A 23,447-nucleotide genomic window follows, 5' to 3' on the forward strand; every position below is an offset into this window, starting at 1 on the left:
GACTATGTGTGCACAGCTAGTAAGTATTTTGTGACTGAAAATATGACCTGGAGGTTTTTAAGGTTCGCCTGCCATTAAAGTCAATGGGGTCCGCCACGAACTTTGCGGTTCGCAAACTTTTGGCCGCGTTTGCGGTTCGTGAAACGTGCCGTCGGAAGTTCGTCCATCACTAGTCCTGACCTCAAACCAACAGAACACCTTTGGGATGAAATGAATGAAGAGCGGAGACTGCGAGCCAGGCCTTCTCATCCAACATCAGTGGCTGAACTCAAAAATGCGCTTCTGAAAGAATGGTCAAACATTCCCATAGACACCCTCCTAAACCTTGTGGTACGGCCTTTCCAGAAGAGGTGAAGCTGTTATAGCTGCAAAGGGCGGAGCCAACTCAATATTGAACTCTATGGACTAAGACTGGGATGCCATTAAAGTTTATGTGCATGTAAAGGCAGGTGTCCCAATACTTTTGGTAATATAGTGTATGTGGTATCGTTGCAATCGTCAGGAGCAGGAGAATTTATTTGCGGTTGTTCTTTGGTGGAAGGTTATGGTTGTAACGAGAAATATACAGCTACATTCCAAAAAAAAGTGTTTTTTGTTTTTTTTACTATTTTGGGCCAGTTCTCCTTTGATAATAAAAATAAATAAATCAGGAGACATCAATCACCATTTACCACCAAATGAAAGCCCAATTTGTCCTGAAACTAACGCGGTATAATCCACCTGGAGGCACAAAGTAGTTGTGATGATATGTACGGATTTACTAACACATGTCAAAGTTGCAAAATTGTGCTTAGACATTAACATTTGTTTTACCCTTAGGTGTGAAGGAGATAACAAAGTGATTTCCTATGACTGTCAGCCCCATCTAGTGGCCATAATGAGGTATCTCTCTTGAACTACCTAAAATTCCACATTATGGCCACTAGATGGAGCCAATGATCATAGGAAATCACTTTATGACATAAAATACGACCAGAATTTGTCATAGTACGGCGAATGCTCGTCACACTTATTCAACTTTTTTTTTTTAAACTAGACCAGTAAATGTTTATTACATATAGATAGTCTGGTTGAAAAAAGACACAAGTCCATCTAGTTCAATCAATAGAAAAAAAAAGTTTACACCACAAAATGTACCAATGAGAGGTAAGGACTCCATTTTTATTTTTCTCCTGATATCAATGGCCGACACGGTACAACACTTCATCCATGTCTTTGGTGATCTCTGATCTCCTTATCAACTGTTTCTTCCATGATGAAGATCAGGCATGGAGTATATCTGAGGTGTATATCAGGGTGTGCTTCTTCCCCACATGTCCAGCAACATTCATATACAAGACATTTCCCGCACTCACTAATACACCTCGAGGGTTGTGTGGGACCCCCTGATGTACAGGAAGACAGGACTTCAGTGAGGAACAATTCCCTCACTCAGGACAGGGAAGGAGCTTCTCCCTCGTGTGTAATCGCTGATGTCTGTCACAATGTGACTTACTCGAAAAGCATTTTCCGCACTCAGGACAGGAATATGGCTTCTCCCCCGTGTGCGACCTCTGATGTATGTCAAGATGCGTCTTAATTGAAAAACATTTCCCGCACTCAGGACAGGAATACGGCTTCTCCCCCCTGTGAGATCTCTGATGGGTGTCAAGATTGGACTTCACTGAAAAACATTTCCCGCACTCAGGACAGGAATACGGCTTCTCCCCCGTGTGAGATCTCTGATGCGTGTCAAGATGGGACTTCAGTGAAAAACATTTCCCACACTCAGGACAGGAATACGGCTTCTCCCCCGTGTGTGACCTCTGATGTTTGAGAAGAAGCGACTTGACTAAATAACATTTCCCACACTCAGGACAGGAATACGGCTTCTCACCCGTGTGTGATTTCTGATGATAGGAATGACTGGACTTATCTAAAAAACCTTTCCCGCACTCAGAACAGGAATATGGCTTCTCACCCGTGTGAGATCCCTGATGTCTGAGTAGTTCTGATTTCCTTACAAAACATTTCCCACACTCAGGACAAGAATACGGCTTCTCACCTGTGTGATACCTCTGATGTGTGTAAAGATACCACTTTGCTGAAAAACATTTCCCACACTCAGAACAGGAATACGGCTTTTCACCCGTGTGTGATCTCTGATGATAGGAAAGACTGGCCTTAACTGAAAAACATTTCCCGCACTCAGGACAGGAATACGGCTTCTCATCCGTGTGCGACATCTGATGTTTGAGAAGACGCGCCTTAACTGGAAAGCATTTCCCGCACTCAGGACAGGAATATGGCTTATCCCCCGTGTGTAATCTCTGATGATTGGAAAGATTGGACTTTTCTGGAAAACATTTTCCACACTCAGGACAACAATACGGCTTCTCACCCGTGTGCGACATCTGATGTCTGTCAAGATTCGACTTCAATGAAAAACATTTCCCGCATTTAGGACAGCAATACGGCTTCTCACCCGTGTGAGATCTCTGATGTTTGAGAAGACGCGACTCAACTGAAAAACATTTGCCGCACTCAGGACAGGAATACGGCTTCTCACCCGTGTGAGATCTCTGATGTCTGAGAAGAAGCGACTTCGCTGAAAAACATTTCCCGCACTCAGAACAGGAATGTGGCTTCTCACCTGCATGACATTTCTTATGCTTATTAAGACTAGATTTAGAATGGAAACTCTTCCCGCACTCAGTACAGGAAAACCTCTTATCTGTTGGAAGGACGGCACCGTCCCGCACAGTCTGAGGTTCCTCAGGATAAGAGGAATACGATGGTCCGGCACCGTCCCGCACAGTCTGAGGTTCCTCGGGATAAGAGGAATACGATGGTCCGGCACCGTCCCGCACAGTCTGAGGTTCCTCGGGATAAGAGGAATACGATGGTCCGGCACCGTCCCGCACAGTCTGAGGTTCCTCCGGATAAGAGGAATACGATGGTCCGGCACCGTCCCGCACAGTCTGAGGTTCCTCAGGATAAGAGGAATACGATGGTCCGGCACCGTCCCGCACAGTCTGAGGTTCCTCGGGATAAGAGGAATACGATGGTCCGGCACCGTCCCGCACAGTCTGAGGTTCCTCAGGATAAGAGGAATACGATGGTCCGGCACCGTCCCGCACAGTCTGAGGTTCCTCAGGATAAGAGGAATACGATGGTCCGGCACCGTCCCGCACAGTCTGAGGTTCCTCAGGATAAGAGGAATACGATGGTCCGGCACCGTCCCGCACAGTCTGAGGTTCCTCGGGATAAGAGGAATACGATGGTCCGGCACCGTCCCGCACAGTCTGAGGTTCCTCGGGATAAGAGGAATACGATGGTCCGGCACCGTCCCGCACAGTCTGAGGTTCCTCGGGATAAGAGGAATACGATGGTCCGGCACCGTCCCGCACAGTCTGAGGTTCCTCAGGATAAGAGGAATACGATGGTCCGGCACCGTCCCGCACAGTCTGAGGTTCCTCGGGATAAGAGGAATACGATGGTCCGGCACCGTCCCGCACAGTCTGAGGTTCCTCAGGATAAGAGGAATACGATGGTCCGGCACCGTCCCGCACAGTCTGAGGTTCCTCAGGATAAGAGGAATACGATGGTCCGGCACCGTCCCGCACAGTCTGAGGTTCCTCAGGATAAGAGGAATACGATGGTCCGGCACCATCCCGCACAGTCTGAGGTTCCTCAGGATAAGAGGAATACGATGGTCCGGCACCGTCCCGCACAGTCTGAGGTTCCTCGGGATCAGAGGAATACGATGGTCCGGCACCGTCCCGCACAGTCTGAGGTTCCTCAGGATAAGAGGAATACGATGGTCCATCTACACTGTGTGGTGCCGGATGGACATTTGAGGTAGTCGGGTTTTCTCCTGGACTATACTGTGTGATGTCCTCATCTTCTACTTTACAGTCTGGAGACAAAGTGAGACAATCCTCTGAGGTTTTCCTCATCTCCCGTCCATCTACTAAAATAGAAATACAAAGATTATTACTAGACATCAGCTGATTGGTTCCCCTAAACCAGGACTCCGCCCACATCAGGCAGCTTTGTCTCTGAGGATCTTACAATTCCCCCCTCAAGGTAACTAGTAAATGGATCCTCTGATCTCCTACCAGATCATTTCTTTATTCATGGACCTTAGTCAGAGAGTGAGGAAACAACGAGAACTGTCTTCTATAGGAGTGACAGTGATGAGGGGATTATAGGACGAGTGTCCCCTCCCCCTCTATCACTCATTGTCATCTTCCCAACACAAGAAGTCCTGCACTTCCTTATTTAGTCCATGATTTAGTCATGAATAACAGCGGGGCTGAGCCCCACCAGAGGTCAGAGAGTGAGGATGGGGGGAGGACAACCAAGATGAAGACTGGACTGATCCTGAAGACCCCCATCATTGGGGTTATTGACTCCTCCCCCATTATCACTTTCTGTTTAAGGGTCCAAAGTCTGAGGATGTTATCACATTATTATCACCATGTAAAAGTCTGTGCTCCAATCACATCATCCGATATAAAATGTCCAGCTGGTAGGAAATGGGTGTAACAAAAGAGAATACATATTATGTGTATATATAGCAGTGGGGGGAGGGGAGAGAGGAGAAGTCAGGAGTATGTAATGTACAACATATTGTATAAGATACAACAGATAGGACTATATAGTATCAGAATTATGTAATGTACAATATAAAGTATATAGTGAAGGGGTCAGGAGGATGTAATATATAATCTATATTATATAGTGAAGGGTCAGGATTCATAATATTGGTGTTCAGTAATCAGTGGAAGCTTAAATGATTACTGGAGACAAGTTGCAGAGGTCCCACACCGCTCCTCCCATCTCCTGAGACTGCACTCAGTGACTTGGGTCTGAGACTATACAGACATATCCCTCCACCCGGGAACAGCAAGGAAAGAAAACAGAGCAAGTGACCCCAGAAGAATTGCAAAAATAGAGATCCTGCTATACCCTGGCATGGGGCAGAAGACCCAAGACACATGCCACTGGTGCCTAGGTTGAGCAATGCCTATAGTGAGAGTCAACATTTTGCTGATCCCCAGAATCTCCATAAATCCAGTCTAGATACATAAATTGTGTCGGCAGCACAGAGAAGGAAGATTATCGGAGAGAAATCCAGGAATACAGGACGGGGAACACAACTCAGGAAAGTGACCAGGGGATTACAGGCTGATATCACCCAGCCCCCGCCCTACTCTGGACCAATCAGTGAGCAGTATGGGTGGAGGAATGTATTTAGTGTTAATGACCCACCTGTGCTGATCTCTGTAGGAGTGTCCTCCTCTATAAATGTCCCCGTTATTCCATCCTCCTCCATAGACTGCTGATCATCCCTCACATACCTCTCTTCTTCTTCTTCTGATTTCACCTCAAATTCTATATCCATTGGATCTCCACTCTAAACCAAGAAAATGAGAGAGAATATCATCTGTAAGATAAGAGCTTTAATATTGTGACATCACATAAAAAATCCACACATTGTCCCTGTAAGTGAATGTTCTAGATTCTCCGTCCCACCAACCTTGTAACAGTGGGGGATGGTGTGATCTTCCTGTGTGGAATCCCGGGAATACAGAGGACGGGGACATCTCTCTGGTGGGTTTCTGGTATTATGTGGTCCCATCATGACATCCTTATACAGATCTGCGTTTCCTTCAAAAAACTCCTTCATCGCCCTATACTGCTCATCCGCCATTTTAAACTCTTCTTGAGCATCAACTTTAGGATCTCTCAGGTTTCCACTCTGAATATATAATAAAAATGACATCAATGGTAACAATGCAGATAATGTACAGATCCTAATGATACTATCAGTGATTGTTCCTCATCTACCTGATGATGGTGGGGGATGGTGTGACCTTCCTGTGTGGAATCCCGGGAATACAGAGGACGGGGACATCTCTCTGGTGGGTTTTTGTTACTTGATTTCTCCCTCATGATGTCCTTCAGAAAGCTGCTTCCTCACACCATACTCCTCATCCTCCTCTTTTTACTCTTATTTAACAACAATATTGTCATCCCCGATATTTCCACTCTGAATATATAATAAAACATTTGTTCTAACAAACATGTTTGTGTATAAATCCTATCAGTGATTGTTACCCATCTACCTGATCATGGTGGGGGATGGTGTGAATGAGTATCTGAGACTTGGATCAATATGGAAAAATTTGTTTTCAGGACATTCTTTCTACAAATTATATTTTCCCTCTTTCTTCCTATTTGAATCTTCTAAAATAAAGATATACATATTCCCATCCCCCACTACTAATAAAAGTCATATAGTCCGTTAGTATAGCCTGATTGTGAAGGAATGTAATGTACATAATGATAATCAAAAAATGTCTATTTGCTTATGTGTATACGTTTCTATGCAACTCCTTACTTATTATGTAGTATACAGATTGACTTCTCCGTTCAGAGTTAAGATGGCGTCTATACCCTACATCCCACGCATTAGAAGAATGCATATGAGATAAGAGAACCAGCTTCAACCGAACTTCAAGCATCAAGTTTCTCCATTTCTCTTGTATTTTAACCAATAAGATGTACCAATTAGACTGACATAGCAATGACGTATCTTTCTGTATAAAATATTGACACCGCCCAGAAATAAACCAGAAGTTTGAAGTAACCGATCTGAACGTGTCTCATCTAGATTGGGCCAATATCTCGACACCTTTTTACAGAAAAGCGTTATTTGCACTAAGGCATATCTGAAAGATACGAAAAGCTTCCTAAACCTTATAGATGTAGTAGACCTTAAAGCCAAAGATAATATTCTTTTGGTAACAGCGGATGTATCATCCTTATATTCCATCATCCAGCACGATGACGCTTTATTGGCACTAAACTGGGCACTATGTCAAAGGGATGATCTCCCTCATGCCCAGAAAGTTTTTTTGAGAGATGCTTTAGACTTTTGTCTAAATCACAATTACTTTTGGTATAATGGAGAATTTTATCTACAAAAAAGAGGTGTAGCTATGGGGGCAAAGTTTGCACCGAGCATAGCTAACCTTTTCATGTCAGAGTGGGAGGATAAGGTTATTTTTAATAATAGACCCATGGAATTACTTTTTTACAAACGGTACATAGATGACCTGTTCTTTATCTGGAATGGTAACCAAGCCCAATTAGATGGTTTTCTCAGTAATTTGAATAATAATAGTCATAATATTGTTTTGTCCTCAGATTCTAATAAAAATGAGATCAATTTCCTAGATGTGACTGTATATCGTAAGGGAGACAAGCTTGAAACAAAAGTTTTCTTTAAGAAAACTGACCGGAACAGCTATCTGCCCATATCTAGTGGACACCATCCAAATTGGCTACGGAATATTCCTAAGGGCCAAATAATGAGGGTCCGCAGGAATTGTACCATTCATTCGATAATTATGTATCTCAGGCCACTGTTCTGAGTAATAAATTTATTACCAGAGGGTATAATCCCCAAGACATGCAAAAAATTATTGAGGATGTGGGGCAGATCCCAAGAACAGAATGTCTACAAGAACAACATCTAGGGTTGCCATCAACGGTAGATAATAAGAGAATAAACCCTATAAACAATAAAGAATGGGGTTTTATCTCTAATTTCCACATACAATACAAAGAAGTGGAAAATATTTTTAAAAAACATTGGCCTGTTCTTTTACTAGATAAAAAGTTGAATCCAGCACTGCCGATTCGACCACAATTTATTTATCGGAAAGCGACGAGTTTCGGTGACAAAATAATAAAAAAAGTTATAGATCCACGGGCTCCTCCTCGTACATTCTGGGAAAAAAATGGTTTCTTTGCCTGTCGTAAGTGCAAAGCATGTCGGGAAATTAGGAACCCTACCAGAAACCTTGTTAAATTTACTTCTACCTCGAATAACATGGAATTCACCCTGAAGCAATTCATCACATGTAATAGCACTCATGTTGTGTATGCCCTTATGTGCCCATGCGGCCTAATGTACATTGGGAGAACAAAGAGAAAATTAAAAGTTAGGATAGCAGAACACATACATAACATTAAGATAGGTTACAAAGATCATAATGTATCCCTGCATTTTGATCTCCATCATGATAGAGATCCAACGGAATTGCGTTTTTGGGGGATTGAACAGGTTAAACCCTATTGGAGGGGAATTAATAGAGTTCGCGAATTGTCAAAACAAGAAACCCATTGGATATTTTTAACGGACGTTTTAAATCCAAAGGGTTTAAACATTGAATTGGATATAAATTGTTTCATCAGTGATACTTAAGCTTCTAACTGAATGTCTCCTGTAGATATTATTAGTTTCATGTATTATTATTTATTTATTTTTCATTCATTCATTCATTTTTTCATTTATTCTTTTTTCTTTTTCTTTCTCCTTTTTTATTTTATCTTTATCTTAATTTTATTTATTTATTTTCATTTTTATTTTATTTTATTTTATTTTTATTTTTATTTTTATTTATTTTTATTTTTATTTGTATTTTTATTTTATTTTCATTTTTATTTTTATGTTTATTTTTATGTTTATTTTATTTTTATTTTTATTTCACATTTTATTTTTATGTTTATTTTATTTTTATTTTTTTATTTTTACTTTATATTTATATTTTTATTTTTATTTTCATTCATTTCACGGTTTGTTAATTTTTACCTCATTGATTAAGCATGCCCCATATCGAATAAAATTAGATCATCTCATGAGCTAGATAGAGGACACTAATTGGCACATATATCTATATATGTAGGTATAAGGCATATTGCGATACAGGTATTAAGCATTGATGTTTTTACTTATTGGTTTTTATATATGTATATGTTAAGAAATTATATATTTATATGTTAAGGAATTTTTACATATAACGGATTATGGTTTTATTTGTTATTCTATTGGCATGCTGATAGGCATGGTCCTGTTAACTTGGTTTTACTATGATCTTCGTGTACACATATACATTTGTGAGATCGTATTAATTGTATGTTATTTAGTTACACATCGGGTCCAGTGATTGTGTTTTATGGTGACTGCAGAGTGACGAGAAATCCAGATCACAATAGGTTAGTCTGGGCGGGTTTTGGCCCTTGCCACTCTCAGTGAATACCTGCTTTCATTGGTTCCCGGTGTGTATATTTATCATCTTCCGGCGTGGTGTGTTACTCCCTCGAGACGAAGTCGGAAATGACGAAACGCGTCAGGGCGTAACACACACCGGAAGTTTCGTGTGCGTTCCAGTGACTCGTTCGTGAACCAACCAAGGTACCAGGAAGTAAGCCGAACGTACAGAGCGGTCGTTCGCGGTAACCGAAGGGGCTCACCACGAGTAACTCAGGCACAGTACACTTATCCTATGCGATTTGTTTGAATATATTTGGTACGCTTATTTTGTATGGGGGGTCTATAATAAAGGTTTTTAAACAGTATCACGCTATGTCAGTATGATCTTGTCTCCTTTATGAGCTTTGGACCATCCTATTATGGTGACATCAAGCGACCATTGAATTTAAAGTTTTGAAGGCTCCTATATCTTTGATTTCCCACGACTAAAGAACTCAGTGGTTTGGTATATTGAAGGCTCATGCATCCTTGATTTTCTGGTGAGTGCATCCCCTTGGGGGGTTTGTATTTGGAGAGCACATAAGGTGGAAAAACGCCAGGTGGAAAGTGGTTTTGATCTCTTTTCTTCTCTTCACGCATTGGACACTATCACCAGTCTTTCAAGAGCACATATGAACAAACATCTGAATAAGATTTTGTATATTGAGCGCTGCTATATATATATATATATTTAAACTGTGGACTCTTTGAAGTTTTATCTATTTTTTTATGTATATATTTTATATGAAGTGTCTCAGAGAGTGTTTACTTCTAATGTGCATGCACATTTATACATTTTAATTAGAAACAGCAGCAGATAACCTTGAACTAGATTGTAGTTCTTATCTATTTCAACTGGCGCTGACAACGTGGGGGCTCCAGGCTGCAATCAAAGGGAGACCGCTAGGGCTGAAACATTTAATCGATTAATCGACAACTAATCGATTATTAAATTAATCGATTAATATTTTCATAATCGATTAATCGGGCCAGTAACAAAATGGGGTTAAAGTTAATGAGTCTGATGATATTTACCAGATTGACCCTTTAATAGTATCTCTCTCCTCTAATAGTATATACAGTATATCTCCTCTAATAGTATATAGCCTATAATAGTATATACAGTATATCCCCTCTAATAACATATACAGTATATCCCCTCTAATAACATATACAGTATACCGTATATACTCGAGTATAAGCCGAGATTTTCAGCCTCTTTTTTGAGGCTGAAAGTGCCCCCCTCGGCTTATACTCGAGTCATCGCTGTCTGCCCGCTCGATCAGCGTGTCGAGCAGACAGACAGCGGCCATTCTATAATTCAAAAGCCGCGCCTCCGGCTCCGCCTTCGCCTGTGATAGGCGGAACACTGAATTTCCCAGCAGCCTGTGTTCCGCCTATCACGGACATCGTATCATCCTCGTACTACGGACGAGGATGATACGATGTCCGTGATAGGCGGAACACAGGCTGCTGGGAAATTCAGTGTTCCGCCTATCACAGGCGAAGGCGGAGGCTTTTGAATTTTACAATGGCCGCCGACGAAGAGGGCACGGGACGGAGGCAAGGGAAGGCACGGCACGGGACGGGACGGAGGCAAGGCAAGGCACGGCACGGGACGGGACGGAGGCAAGGCAAGGCACGACACGGGACGGAGGCAAGGCACGGCGGCAAGGCACGGCACGGGACGGAGGCAAGGCACGGGACGGAGGCTCGGGACAAAGGCTCGGGACACAGGTAGGCTGGACACACACACACACACACACACACACACACACACACACACACGGATGGAGACACACACACACACACGGATGGAGACACACACACACACAGGGATGGATGGATGGATGGAGACACACACACACAGGGATGGATGGATGGATGGATGGAGACACACACACACAGGGATGGATGGATGGATGGACACACACACACACAGGGATGGATGGACGGACACACAGGGATGGACGGACACACAGGGATGGACGGACACACAGGGATGGACGGACACACAGGGATGGACGGACACACACACAGGGATGGACGGACACACAGGGATGGACGGACACACACACAGGGATGGACGGACACACAGGGATGGACGGACACACACACAGGGATGGACGGACACACACACAGGGATGGACGGACACACAGGGATGGACGGACACACAGGGATGGACGGACACACAGGGATGGACGGACACACACACAGGGATGGACAGGCATGTCTCACCCTCGGCTTATACACGAGTCAATAAGTTTGCCAGTTTTTTTGGGGGTAAATTGGGGGCCTCGGCTTATATTCGGGTCGGCCTATACTCGAGTATATACGGTATCCTCTCTAATAGTATATACAGTACATCTCTTCTAATATATACAGTATATCTCTCTAGTATATACATTATATCTCTCCAATAATAGTATATAGCCTATAATAGTATATGCAGTACATCTCTTCTAATATATACAGTATATCTCTCTAGTATATACATTATATCTCTCCAATAATAGTATATAGCCTATAATAGTATATACAGTACATCTCTTCTAATAGTATATACAGTATATCTCCTCTAATAGTATATACAGTATATATCCCCTCTAATATATACAGTATATATCCCCTCTAATATATACAGTATATCTCTTCTGTCTGTTATTCTCAGAGTGGATACGATATTTTGCTCCCTAACCATATAGTTGGTTATTTATATTTACCACTGTATATAGAGATATTTAAGAATAAATTGCCTTTTTTTAAACTTTACATATTAACCAAATTAGACACCACACCTTTTTTTAAGGTTATTAACCGATTAATCGAAACAATAATTGGCCAACTAATCAATTATGAAAATAATTGTTAGTTGCAGCCCTAGAGACCGCATTCCAGGACCAAACAGCTGGCCAAATCAGAGCAAGGGGGTTAAGCGCACAGCCCTAAACAGTACGGTAAGCATATTTATCCTTACCACTGTACGACTTCTCTGATTGGGCCGGTTGATTTTGTCTCGTTGGCTCCTTTAGATTGTCCAAAGAGGCAGGCAACTTATTTCTCGCCTGGGGCTGTTTTAACGAACCTGCCAATGGTTTTCTGCTGTATTATCTGTTCAGTGTCTGTCATTCTGAAGGACTGCAAATCAGCAGACTGAAAGTGCAGCTGCAGGTGTGTTTCCATCCTCACCCCTAGATTCTGCCTCTAGCGGTGGGATGGAATTCTGCAGCTGTTTATAGACAGGTTACTCGGGGTTGACTGTGTAGGACCTCTGAGGGTTTTCTCAGCTGCTGGAATTTGGCAGTCTGAATGAAGACTTGCTGGAATTTGGCAGCCTTGCAAATGTCTTTAAAGCGGGAGTCCGCCGGGACTCCGCGTTTTTTTTTTTTTTTTAAAAGCCAGCAGCTACAAATACTGCAGCTGCTGACTTTTAAAATAGTGACACTTACCTGTCCAGCGCGCCCGCGATGTCGGCACCCGAAGCCGATCTCTAGATCGTCTCTCGGGTCCTGCCGCCGCCATCTTGGGTATGGGAATCAGGAAATGGAGCCTTTCGGCTTCATTTCCCGGTTCCCTACTGCGCATGCGCGAGTTGCGCTGCGCAATAAGGACGGTCCCCGCTGCCTCTGGGATCTGTATGTTTCCCAGCAGGCAGCGGGGCACTTGCGGAAAGGGGCGGGCACTTGCAGAAAGGGGCGTAATCTACGCCCCTTTCCGCAGAGAGCTATCCCGGAAGTGGGTGCAGATACCTGTACTGTACAGGTATCTGCACCCCCCTCCCCCCTGAAAGGTGCCAATTGTGGTGCCGGAGGGGGGGAGGGTTCCGATGAGCGGAAGGTCCACTTTAGGGTGGACCTCCGCTTTAACCTCGCTGGCGGTACGATTATTTCGGATTTTAGGTGCTAAAAGCGGTACAATTATTTTGCATGAAAATTTGGCGTTTTATATTGTAGTCCTGTAATTCTTAGGAATAACTCTCTTAAATCTGTCCAAACCAGAGTCTAGCAGACATCCCGGGTATAATAAAGTTTGAAAAATGAAATCATAAATTATGATATAATAAATAACTATAAATAATTGTACCAAATAATAATATAACAATAATAAAAATTATTCAATAATGTAATCAAATCAAAAAACACTGAAATTTGCTCAGTTGCAGAATTGTCACTGTCATTACTTTTCAATATTTGATGACGGATCTCCCCACAAATCGCTATCCCTTAATTCTGCGAGTGATTCTAATTTATTATCGCTATTTTCTAGCTGGTCTAAAACCATTTTTGATGTAAAGGGACAGTTTTGGTTGCTATGGACAATCTCCAGTTTCCAGGCATAAAGAACAGTTTTTATAATATAAAACTGCATGCAGGACACTGGGCAGAACACTAGGGACAAAGGGGATGTGAAATAATTACATACAGCAATGTAATCTGTAAGATTACATTATACTGTATGTATACTGTGTGTTTCACTTTTTGAATTTGGCGCCGATCTCCGTCCCCGTGCGTCGCAACACTGGCAGGGAACGGAGATCAGCTCCACGATAGATCGAGTGAGCGAGACACGGCTCGCTCGTACAGCAGGGAGACAACGCTGGATCCGAGGGAGAAGGTAAGTAAACCTCCTCCTGGATCCAGCGACGCGGTCCCGAGTCTGGCTCGGGGTTACCGCTAATGGTACAAAAATTCCACCCCGAGCCAGACTCGGGAAAACCGTCAGGGGGGATAAATGGTTTTCTTAGGTGAGCTTCTCCTGAGGTTTTTCTCAGCTGCTGGAATTTGGCAGTCTGAATGAAGACTTGCTGGAATTTGGCAATCTTGCAACTCAGGTGAGCTGCTCCTGAGGTTTTTCTCAGCTGCTGGAATTTGGCAGTCTGAATGAAGACTTGCTGGAATTTGGCAATCTTGCAACTCAGGTGAGCTGCTCCTGAGGTTTTTCTCAGCTGCTGGAATTTGGCAGTCTGAATGAAGACTTGCTGGAATTTGGCAATCTTGCAACTCAGGTGAGCTGCTCCTGAGGTTTTTCTCAGCTGCTGGAATTTGGCAGTCTGAATGAAGACTTGCTGGAATTTGGCAATCTTGCAACTCAGGTGAGCTGCTCCCGAGGGTTATCTCAGCTGCCAGAGCTTTGCAGTTCAAAGACTGGCAGGTGTAACATCTTGTCCTGAGTGTATTTGTGGATTACTGTTTTCCATACACGAGGAGGGTTGGGGGTTGGTGAAGGTGAGAGAAGGTGGCTACCTGAAGGATCTGTTGGGCCATAAGCCACTGCTCCCCACCACCCCTGACGTGCAAGTTTTGAGATTAAACGTAGATTACCCGGTGAAAGGGGGGTTTGGGCAGACCCTCGAAGAGATACAACAGAACCATGCAAGAGGGTTATCAAGCTAGCAGTTGTCCTCACTCGTCCCTCAAACCGTCAGCCAAGACTGCTGTAGGTGAGCAGGACAGAGTTAAAGACCTTGGTTACGTGTTGGGAGGCCCAAAGAGAGGAGGGGGAGATGGGTCAGAAAAACACTAAGCCGGAGAAAGGAATGCTAGCTTGTGATATTGTGAAGAGGAGAGAGAGCAGTGAAGCAGTTAAAAGGTTGTCCAAAATAGCGAAGGTTTGTGATTTGAAAGACTGTGTTGCTAGACTACAAGCAGAGGAATGGCGTGTGCTGATAAGAGAACAAAGGGGCGCTCTGTGTGATAATGGCTTATTGGATGTGGCAGAAGCTTGGTACAGGACGGCAAGGGCATTGCACAAAGAGGGTTGGATAGAAGAGGAAATCAAGAAAGATGCCAATTGTACTATGTATGTGTATCACAGAGTTGATAATGTGCCTGTACCGCCCCCATATACAAAAAACTGGAACAAAGGAGAGGGACATCCCTGCCATCCGCCTTACGTACACTCCCTTCTCACCACCCCAACCCAAGCACAACTCACTGTGACAACTCTCGATTGCGGCCATCTTGGTGCACCCAGGCTCTCACTTCAGACCCAGCTCAGTGCACTTCTGCCCGGCGACCATCTTTGTACACCCGCTAGGCCAAACCACGGCCTATAACCAGTTCTTCCTGTCTTAAACCAGGATGGTTCCTACCGTACACCTGTCTTCCATAAATACGGAAGCACTACCTTCACAAGCCGGATATGTTAATGATGAAGAAGCGTCCGATTGGGAAGACCAACAACAGGCAGCAAGGCCATCCACTGATTTAACCCTCAATCCAGCTCCGGACTCACAGTTCCAAGAGGATCTCAAACATATGCTGGTAACCAGAAGGAACAGTGCCCCTACCCTGCCCCAACACCAGTCTCCGTTACCAGAAGGGGCACCGGTGATGTATGTCGCTTTTACCCCATCACACGCAGCGACCTTAGTGACAAGTCTGCCTGACCTGGAGAAATATTCAATGTCCTTCTACCGCAGGATAGTGCAGATACAAGATACTTACTCAGCTAGCTGGAGAGACTTGCTCAGCCTATGCCAAATTAAAGCAGGACATGTCTTTTGGCCGGTCATGCAGATGGCCTTCAATGATGCCTGCCTAACAAGTGCCACTTCCTACACCTCAGGCGTGGAGTTCTGTGCACAACTCCGCGACTGGGCAAAAGAGAAATTGGCAGATCAGACTATCATAACCCAAGATATTGCCCAAGATAACGTGGAGTCTGTGGAGAAGTATCATGATAGACTCATAAAGGCTTGGTCCCCTATCCTTAGAAGACTCATCTGCTTTGTGTTCTCTGCCTCTCCTGATGAAACTTCATGAAGCAATAACTTCAAGTTCAATACCGCAGGAAGTACTTGACAGAATCCTTGCATGCCTATGATCCACAGGACTGGAAGACAACTGTCACTTAAAGGTGCCACCAGTTTCAGTCAAGTTCAAAGAGGGCGCATCATTGCCCCGAAACCACAATACCCCCCCCTTAAAGTTAGCCCAATCTGCAGCTATTTCGAAGCATGTCAAGGCCCTCGTGTCAAATGGAGCCCTGATACCCTGCGCATCTCCATGCAACACATCTCTGTTCTCTAGGAAGAAGAGAATCCCTAAAAGAGAACCAGCTACTTGCGGGGGTGTCCCTGACTGCAAAGTACCTCACAGTGGTGGACCTTGCAAACGCTCTCTTCAGTGTCCACCCTCACCCCTCCTGCTGGTACCTTTTGCATTCACCCATGAAAAAACAACAACATACCTAGACAGTTATGCCACAAGGGGCACAGAACTCTCCAAGCCAGTTTGCAAAAGCTATGGCTATCATCCTTGACACATAACAAGATGATTGCCCGGAAGTGACTCTCCTCCAATAGGTTGATGGCTTTCTCCTCTGTGCAGCTGACTTACCCACTGTCGAAGTCACCTCAGAAAGCCTGTTGTGCTATCTTGCCAAACAGGGTTGCAAAGCCTCAAAGCCCAAATTGCAGTGGTGCTCAACATCTGTCATTTTCCTTGGACACTGTCTTGTCCCATGGGACAAGACACCTCCCTGAAGACAGGGTGAAAGCAATCTCTGACGTCCCACTGCCACAAGGCCAGAAGCCCCTCATGCTTTCCTTGGACTAATTTTCTATTGCAGAGTATGGATTCCAGAAGGCTCCCTACTGATGCAACCTTTGTATAATGCTCTGAAATCAGACCCCTTCCAGATGTCTCCTGAAGCAATATCCAACTTTTAGGCCCTTAAGCGTGCCATCTCTGGCACTAGGGCTCCCAGACTACGACAAAACATTCAAGCCCTTTGTATCCGAATGTCTGGGACATGCTGCAGGTGTACTCACCCAACCACATGGCACCTGCCTACGCCCCATAAGATATTATTCATGTCGGCTGGATACGATAGCAAGATGAGGCCCATTGGAGTCTGCAAGCTGTCTTTGCTGCACAAGCCTTGTTTGACAAAACTTCGGACACTGTTTCGTTCTGCTTGTTCCCCATGACATTGCTCCCATACTCAACCAAGATCCAGCCGAAACATCCGTCCACTGCCAGACACTTGAGACTCCTGTGTTCCCTCCTACTGGACGGCATTACTCTATTACATTGTCAAACATTGAACACTACCACCCTTCTTCCACTTCTCGAGGGGGGAAAGGAGGAGGAGTTGAGTCTTGACTTGTCATCCCATGACTGCATCAAACTAATGTGGCTGCAGGATCCAGGTCACCACTGAAACCTTGGTTCTTCAAACTGAAACCTTACCACCGGTGATGTCTGCACAGGTGGCAGAGCTGCAAGCACTTACTACAGCATGTAAATTGGCAAAGGGAAAAAGAGCCAACATTCATATGGACTCAAGATATGCTTTCAGCGTTGCCCATGATTTTGGTGTTATCTGGAAGGACAGAGGGTTCCTGATGGCTGCAGGAACACCTGTGAAACACAACTCAGCCATCAAGGACTTGATGGACGCCCTGCTTCTCCCAACCCAAGTGACTATTCTAAAAGTAAAGCACACAACAAACTCAACTCGAAGGAAGCTCGAGGCAATCATCTAGCCGATTCAGCTGCCAAACAGACAGCCAGTGGTCCACGGGAAATAGACAGCAGGGTGGTAGAAGAAGACCAACCTGTGCTTATCCTACAGACTCACCCAGTGGACAGAGTTTATCTGAAAGAATTTCTGGAAGCAGCAAGTCCGGATGAGAAGGAAATCTGGAAAACGGAGAGGAGCAACTCTCAGAGATGGACTATTCGAGTGCAACAAGAAGCCTTGTCTAGCCAGGAGTATGTACCCAGCCATGGTGCAATGGGCAAATGGAGCTGCCCACTTGACAAAGACTATGAACTCTCTTATCAAGAACTATGTAGCTCCAGGAGTTACTACATTGACCAACAACTTCTGCAGATCATGCACTATCTGCGACAAATGTAACCCAAAACATACAGAAAAGGCACAGAAGAAGCACTTGGCAAAAGCTCTATACCCCTTCCAGAGGATACAAATTGATCACTCACAAATGCCAAGGAGTGACAGATTTGAATACGCCCTAGTGAAGGTGGACATGACTGCCAGGACCACAGCTAAGAAACTATTGAGTGAGATAGTATGTAGATTTGAGGTACCAGAGGTGATAGAGAGCGATCAGGCCCAGCCTTCACAGCAACCCTTACAAAAGAGATTTGGGCAGCACTGGGGGTTCAGTTGGCTCTACACACTCCTTACCACCCTCAAAGTAGCGGAAAGGTAGAAAGGATGAATGGTACGCTAAAAAACAGGATGTTAAAGATGGCCCAAGAGACTAACATGAGTTGGCCAGACAGTTTGCCCATTGCCCCGTTCAGTGTCAGACACACTCCCCGGGGGAAACATGCTCTATCCTCTTATGAAATTTTGTTTGGTTCAGCCCCAGACTTGGCTGTTACTCCCACAACAGTTACAGTTACAATCTGATGTGTTGACTAATTATATAACCGCATTATCACGAGAATTAACCCAAATGAATGTCCAGGTGTTTTCTTCCATTCCAGATCCTGAATTAGATACAGGAACACACCAACTACTGCCTGGAGATTGGGGGCTGGTAAATACATTTGTGAGAAAACATTCTCTTGAACCCAGATATGATGGTCCATTGCAAGTTTTGCTGACCACAGCCACCTCAGACGAATTGGCCGGGAAGAATACCTGAATACACGCCTCCCACTGCAAGAAAGCTCCACCCCCGAGGACAAGATCCCGCCCACTTCATGACGACCATGCTGCATATCCTTTTTCTGTTTGGTCTAGAGGGGAGGCCCAGGAGGTGGCCATCACAAAAAAATGATAACATAATTACATTTTGGTATAACTCTTCAGGTACACATGTGACCACCTTTACCTTTGATTACTGTGACATAGTACCTTGTCCGTTTGACTCTTTCATGGCAATGCCATTGGTACAGTGATATCCCTGATGGTAAGGATATATATGTGTGTTTTACAGGCAGTTACTGGGGACAGAATTGTGGTTCCTGGGAGGGGCAGTTGGTTGGAACATAGGTCCAGATTAGAGGGAATCTGGACCTGTGAATGTGCCCTTGAAAAGGTCATTATGTCCCTCCATATCCTAGCAGAAGATACTCCTGATACATACACTGACCCAGCACACAGTCAGAGGAGGAAGCGAGCAGCTCTCTCCGGAAGCTTTGACCCTCATTTGTACATGTCATAGGCCAAGGGGGGGTCCCTGATGAATTCAAAGCCAGGGATCAGGTAAAAGCTGGTTTTGAGTCTTTGATCCCCATAATAAATGTAAACAAGAATGTAGATTGGGTCAATTACATAAACTACAACCAACAAAGATTCGTGAATTGCACTAAAGATGCCCTCCAGGGAATTGCTGACCAGTTACCCCCCACTTCCTACATGACATTCCCAAACCGGATGGCCTTAGACATGGTGTTAGCTGAGAAAGGAAGTGTCTGTAAAATGATAGGAAAAACGGGAACCTGTTGCACCTACATTCCTGATAATACCGGCCCAAATGGTAAAGTAACTTTAGCTATAAAGAAATTAGAAGATTTGACATTGGAGTTGAAGAAGAACTCCGGTATTACAGACCCATGGGATCAATATTTTAGCTGGATGAGTGGGTGGCAGAAGGTGCTCGCCCAGATAGGGGTAACGGTACTAATAATCCTGGTTCTTTTAGCCCCGATTGTATGCTGTATTCTACCTTTCGTAAAGAAATTAATGAGCAAGGCTGTAAACAACAGCACACCTACATCTCTCCACCAAGAAGAAGAGGACCCTCTTATGATGGAGGATGACAAACCCTTCACTCCTCTACAGTCACTCCCTGTCCATAATCTCACAATCCTCTAGGGTTATAGGGGTAGATAGCACCTGATTGCCCTTCTCTAGCTGTATCGAGCGGGGTAGTGAACTAGTTGCTGCCTAACTCTATATACAGCTTAAAAGAGTTGCTGAGGAGAATGGGCCAGGTGAGTAGGACCTTTAGATGAGGGACAGAAGAAAATAGCCATTTTAGATGGACTGTGAAGGAATGTAATGTACATAATGATAATCAGAAAATGTCTATTTGCTTATGTGTATACATGTTCCTTACTTATTATGTAGTATACAGATTGGCTCTCTGTTTGGAACTAAAGATGGTGTCTGAACCCTACATCCCCCGCGTTAGAAGAATGCATATGAGATAAGGGAACCAGCTTCAACCGAACGTCAAGCATCAAGTTTCTCCATTTCTCTTGTATTTTAACCAATGAGATGTACCTATTAGAATGACATAGCAATGACGTCTCTTTCTGTATAAAATATTGACACCGCCCAGGAATAAATCAGAAGTTAGAAGTAACCGAGCTGAACGTGTCTCAGAGAGTGTTTACTTCTAATGTGCATGCACATTTATACTTTTTAATTAGAAACAGCAGCAGATAACCTTGAACTAGATTGTAGTTCTTATCCATTTCATGATGAGGTGAGAAGGTGATTGGTGGGAAAGGTGACACACCAACAAAATGTTAAGACAATGTTCCATCCCCGTAACTGAAGGAACGTTCTGATCCTGAAGGGATTGCCTGTGTGGTGTAATAACCACTTAAGGACCGCCTCACGCCAATATACATCGGCAGAATGGCACGGCTGGGCACAAGCACGTACCTGTACGTGGCTCTTTAAGTGCCCAGCCGTGGGTCGGGAGCGCGCCGGCGGCGGTGCGCTCCCGACCCAGTCCTGAGCTCCGTGACCACGGGACCAGCAGACCCGATCGCCGCTGGTGTCCCGCGATCGGGTCACAGAGCTGAAGAATCAGGAGAGGTCTGTGTAAACAAACCTCTCCCCGTGCTTCCCTGTGTGGCTGGCATGGCTGGGCACAAGCACGTACCTGTATGTGGCTCTTTAACCACTTTCAGACCGGACCAATTTGCTGGTCAAAGACCAGACCACTTTTTGCGATTCGGCACTGCGTCGCTTTAACTGACAATTGCGCGGTCGTGCGACGTGGCTCCCAAACAAAATTTACGTCCTTTTTTTCCCACAAATAGAGCTTTCTTTTGGTGGTATTTGATCATCCCTGCGGTTTTTATTTTTTGCGCTATAAACAAAAATAGAGCGATAATTTTGAAAAAAACGCATAATTTTTTACTTTTTGTAATAATAAATATCCCCCAAAAATATATAAAAAACATTTTTTTCCCTCAGTTTAGGCCGATATGTATTCTTCTACATATTTTTGGTAAAAAAAATCGCAATAAGCGATTATTGATTGGTTTGCGCAAAAGTTATAGCGTTTACAAAATAGGGATAGTTTTATAGCATTTTTATTAATAATTTTTTATTATTTTTTTTTTTATTAGTAATGGCGGCGATCTGCGATTTTTATTGTGACTGCGACATTGTGGGGGACCCATCGGACATTTTTGGGACCATTGTCATTTATACAGTAATCACTGCTATATAAATGCAGTGATTCCTGTGTAAATGACACTGGCAGTGAAAGGGTTAACCAGTGGGTGGCAGTGTAGGGGTTAAGTGTTCCTAGGGGTGTGTTACTAACTGTGGGGGGGTTGGGCTTTCATTTAGTGTACACTGATCTCTGCTCCAATCACATGGAGCAGAGATCAGCGTCACTAGTTGCTAGGCAGAATGGAAAAATGTTGTTTATACAGCATTTCCTCCATTCGGCCGCTCCGTGAAACGATCGCGGGGATGCCCGCGGCGATCGAGTCCGCGGGTCCCGCGACCGGACTCACGGGGGTCCCGACCAGCGCGGGAGCGCGCCGCCGGCGGCTCGCTCCCGATGGCACGGCGGCAACGAATATTGGACGTACATGTACGCCAATATGCCTGCCTGTGCCATTCTGTCGACATACATCGTCGTGCGCTGGTCGGGAAGTGGTTAAGTGCCCAGCCGTGGGTCGGGAGCGCGCCACCGGCGGTGCGCTCCCGACCCCGTCCTGAGCTCCGTGACCGCGGCCGCGGGATCAACAGACCCGATTGCCGCTGGTGTCCCGCGATCGGGTCACAGAGCTGAAGAACCAGGAGAGGTCTGTGTAAACAAACCTCTCCCCGTGCTTCCCTGTGTGGCTGTCACCGATCGTCTGTTCCCTTTTATAGGGAAAGACGATCAGTCACATCACATGCCAGGCCACGCCCCCCTACAGTAAAAAAAAAAACACATAACATCACACACAACCCCTACACTGTCCCCTAGTGGTTAATTCCTTCACTGCCAGTGTCATTTACACAGGAATCAGTGCATTTAAATAGCACTGATTGCTGTATAAATGACAGTGGTCCCAAAAATGTGTCAAAAATGTCCGATGTGTCCCCCATAATGTCGCAGTAACAATAAAAATCACTGTTCGCTGCCATTACTAGTAAAAAAAAAAAATATTAATAAAAATGCTATAAAACTATCCCCTATTTTGTAAACGCTATAACTTTTGCGCAAACCAATCAATAATCGCTAATTGTGATTTTTTTTTTAACCAAAAATATGTAGAAGAATACGTATCAGCTTAAACTGAGGAGAAAAAAAATGTTTTTTTATGTATTTTTTGGGCATATTTATTATAGCAAAAAGCAAAAAATATTGAATTTTTTTCAAAATTGTCGCTCTATTTTTGTTTATAGCGCAAAAAATAAAAACCGCAGAGGTGATCAAATACCACCAAAAGAAAGCTCTATTTGTGGGAAAAAAAAGGACGTCAATTTTGTTTGGGAGCCACGTCGCACGACCGCGCAATTGTCAGTTAAAGCGACGCAGTGCCGAATCGCAATAAGGGGCTCGGTCCTTTGGCTGCATATTGGTCCGGGTCTTAAGTGGATAATTACCCGTTGTAGGCCATGTATGGTCAGGATGGTCATTGTCTTGCCTATTTATTGTCAGTTTTGTTTGTTTAGAGGAACAAATACTTGAATTTACCTCCAAAATGAAGGAAATGTTGCGGCCCCATAGGTGAGGAAATGTTCTGATACTGAATGGGTTAATCTAGGTTTCCACACTATATATATGTGTGTATCATCATCTGCTGGAGATAAAAGACGTCACAGTGACTATGGAGGAAGAGGACGGACATGACGGGGGGTTACTGGGTGAAAATAGAAAATAAGATCTTATTACCTCCTTTTCTGCCATTTCCAGCAATGTCTCCTCTCTACTTCCTCCTGACTGACCTCTAACCCGGAACTTCCTGTCTGTACCTGACATCACTTCCGGTCTGGGTAGAAGTGAGATCACCACCTTGTGGAGCTCAGAGGAAATGCAGTGTCTCGAAGTACGAACACGACCTTATAGAAGGGGGTCACCTCCACTCCCAACAAGGTGGAGAGAAATATACATATATAATATTCTTAGATTGTAAACTCTAACGAGCCGAGCCCTTGTTTGCCCCTTTTCAATATGCCTGCTATGCTCTC

The 23,447-nt window shown here is 44.3% G+C and overlaps 2 protein-coding genes across 3 annotated transcripts in view; both read right to left on the reverse strand.

Moving 5' to 3' along the window:
- Positions 1 to 23,447, reverse strand: part of LOC143955485 (uncharacterized) — a 337,730-nt gene that overhangs the window by 18,512 nt on the left and 295,771 nt on the right. Inside the window, exon 10 of the mRNA XM_077465524.1 lies at positions 1,431 to 4,043. Within this exon, the coding sequence (XP_077321650.1) occupies positions 1,431 to 4,043 (2,613 nt within the window). The remainder of the gene's footprint in view (positions 1 to 1,430; positions 4,044 to 23,447) is intronic.
- On the reverse strand, positions 4,029 to 23,400 carry LOC143955945 (uncharacterized). Of its 2 annotated transcripts, none has more exons than XM_077466072.1 (3): positions 23,152 to 23,400; positions 5,525 to 5,746; positions 4,029 to 5,401 (listed from the first exon to the last, which is right to left on the reverse strand). In XM_077466072.1, the coding sequence occupies exons 1-3, from the start codon at positions 23,236 to 23,238 to the stop codon at positions 5,195 to 5,197; spliced, it is 516 nt and encodes a 171-aa protein (XP_077322198.1). In that variant the 5' UTR covers positions 23,239 to 23,400; the 3' UTR covers positions 4,029 to 5,194. The 2 variants fall into 2 exon arrangements, with proteins under 2 accessions (XP_077322198.1, XP_077322197.1); XM_077466071.1 differs by lacking the exon at positions 23,152 to 23,400 and adding an exon at positions 5,836 to 6,118 and having other exon boundaries at positions 4,037 to 5,401.

This window comes from Lithobates pipiens, unplaced genomic scaffold (genome assembly GCF_037356315.1).
Source record: "Lithobates pipiens isolate NorthernLeopardFrog02 unplaced genomic scaffold, aLitPip1_a1.2 Scaffold_35, whole genome shotgun sequence".
Classification (NCBI taxonomy): domain Eukaryota; kingdom Metazoa; phylum Chordata; class Amphibia; order Anura; family Ranidae; genus Lithobates; species Lithobates pipiens.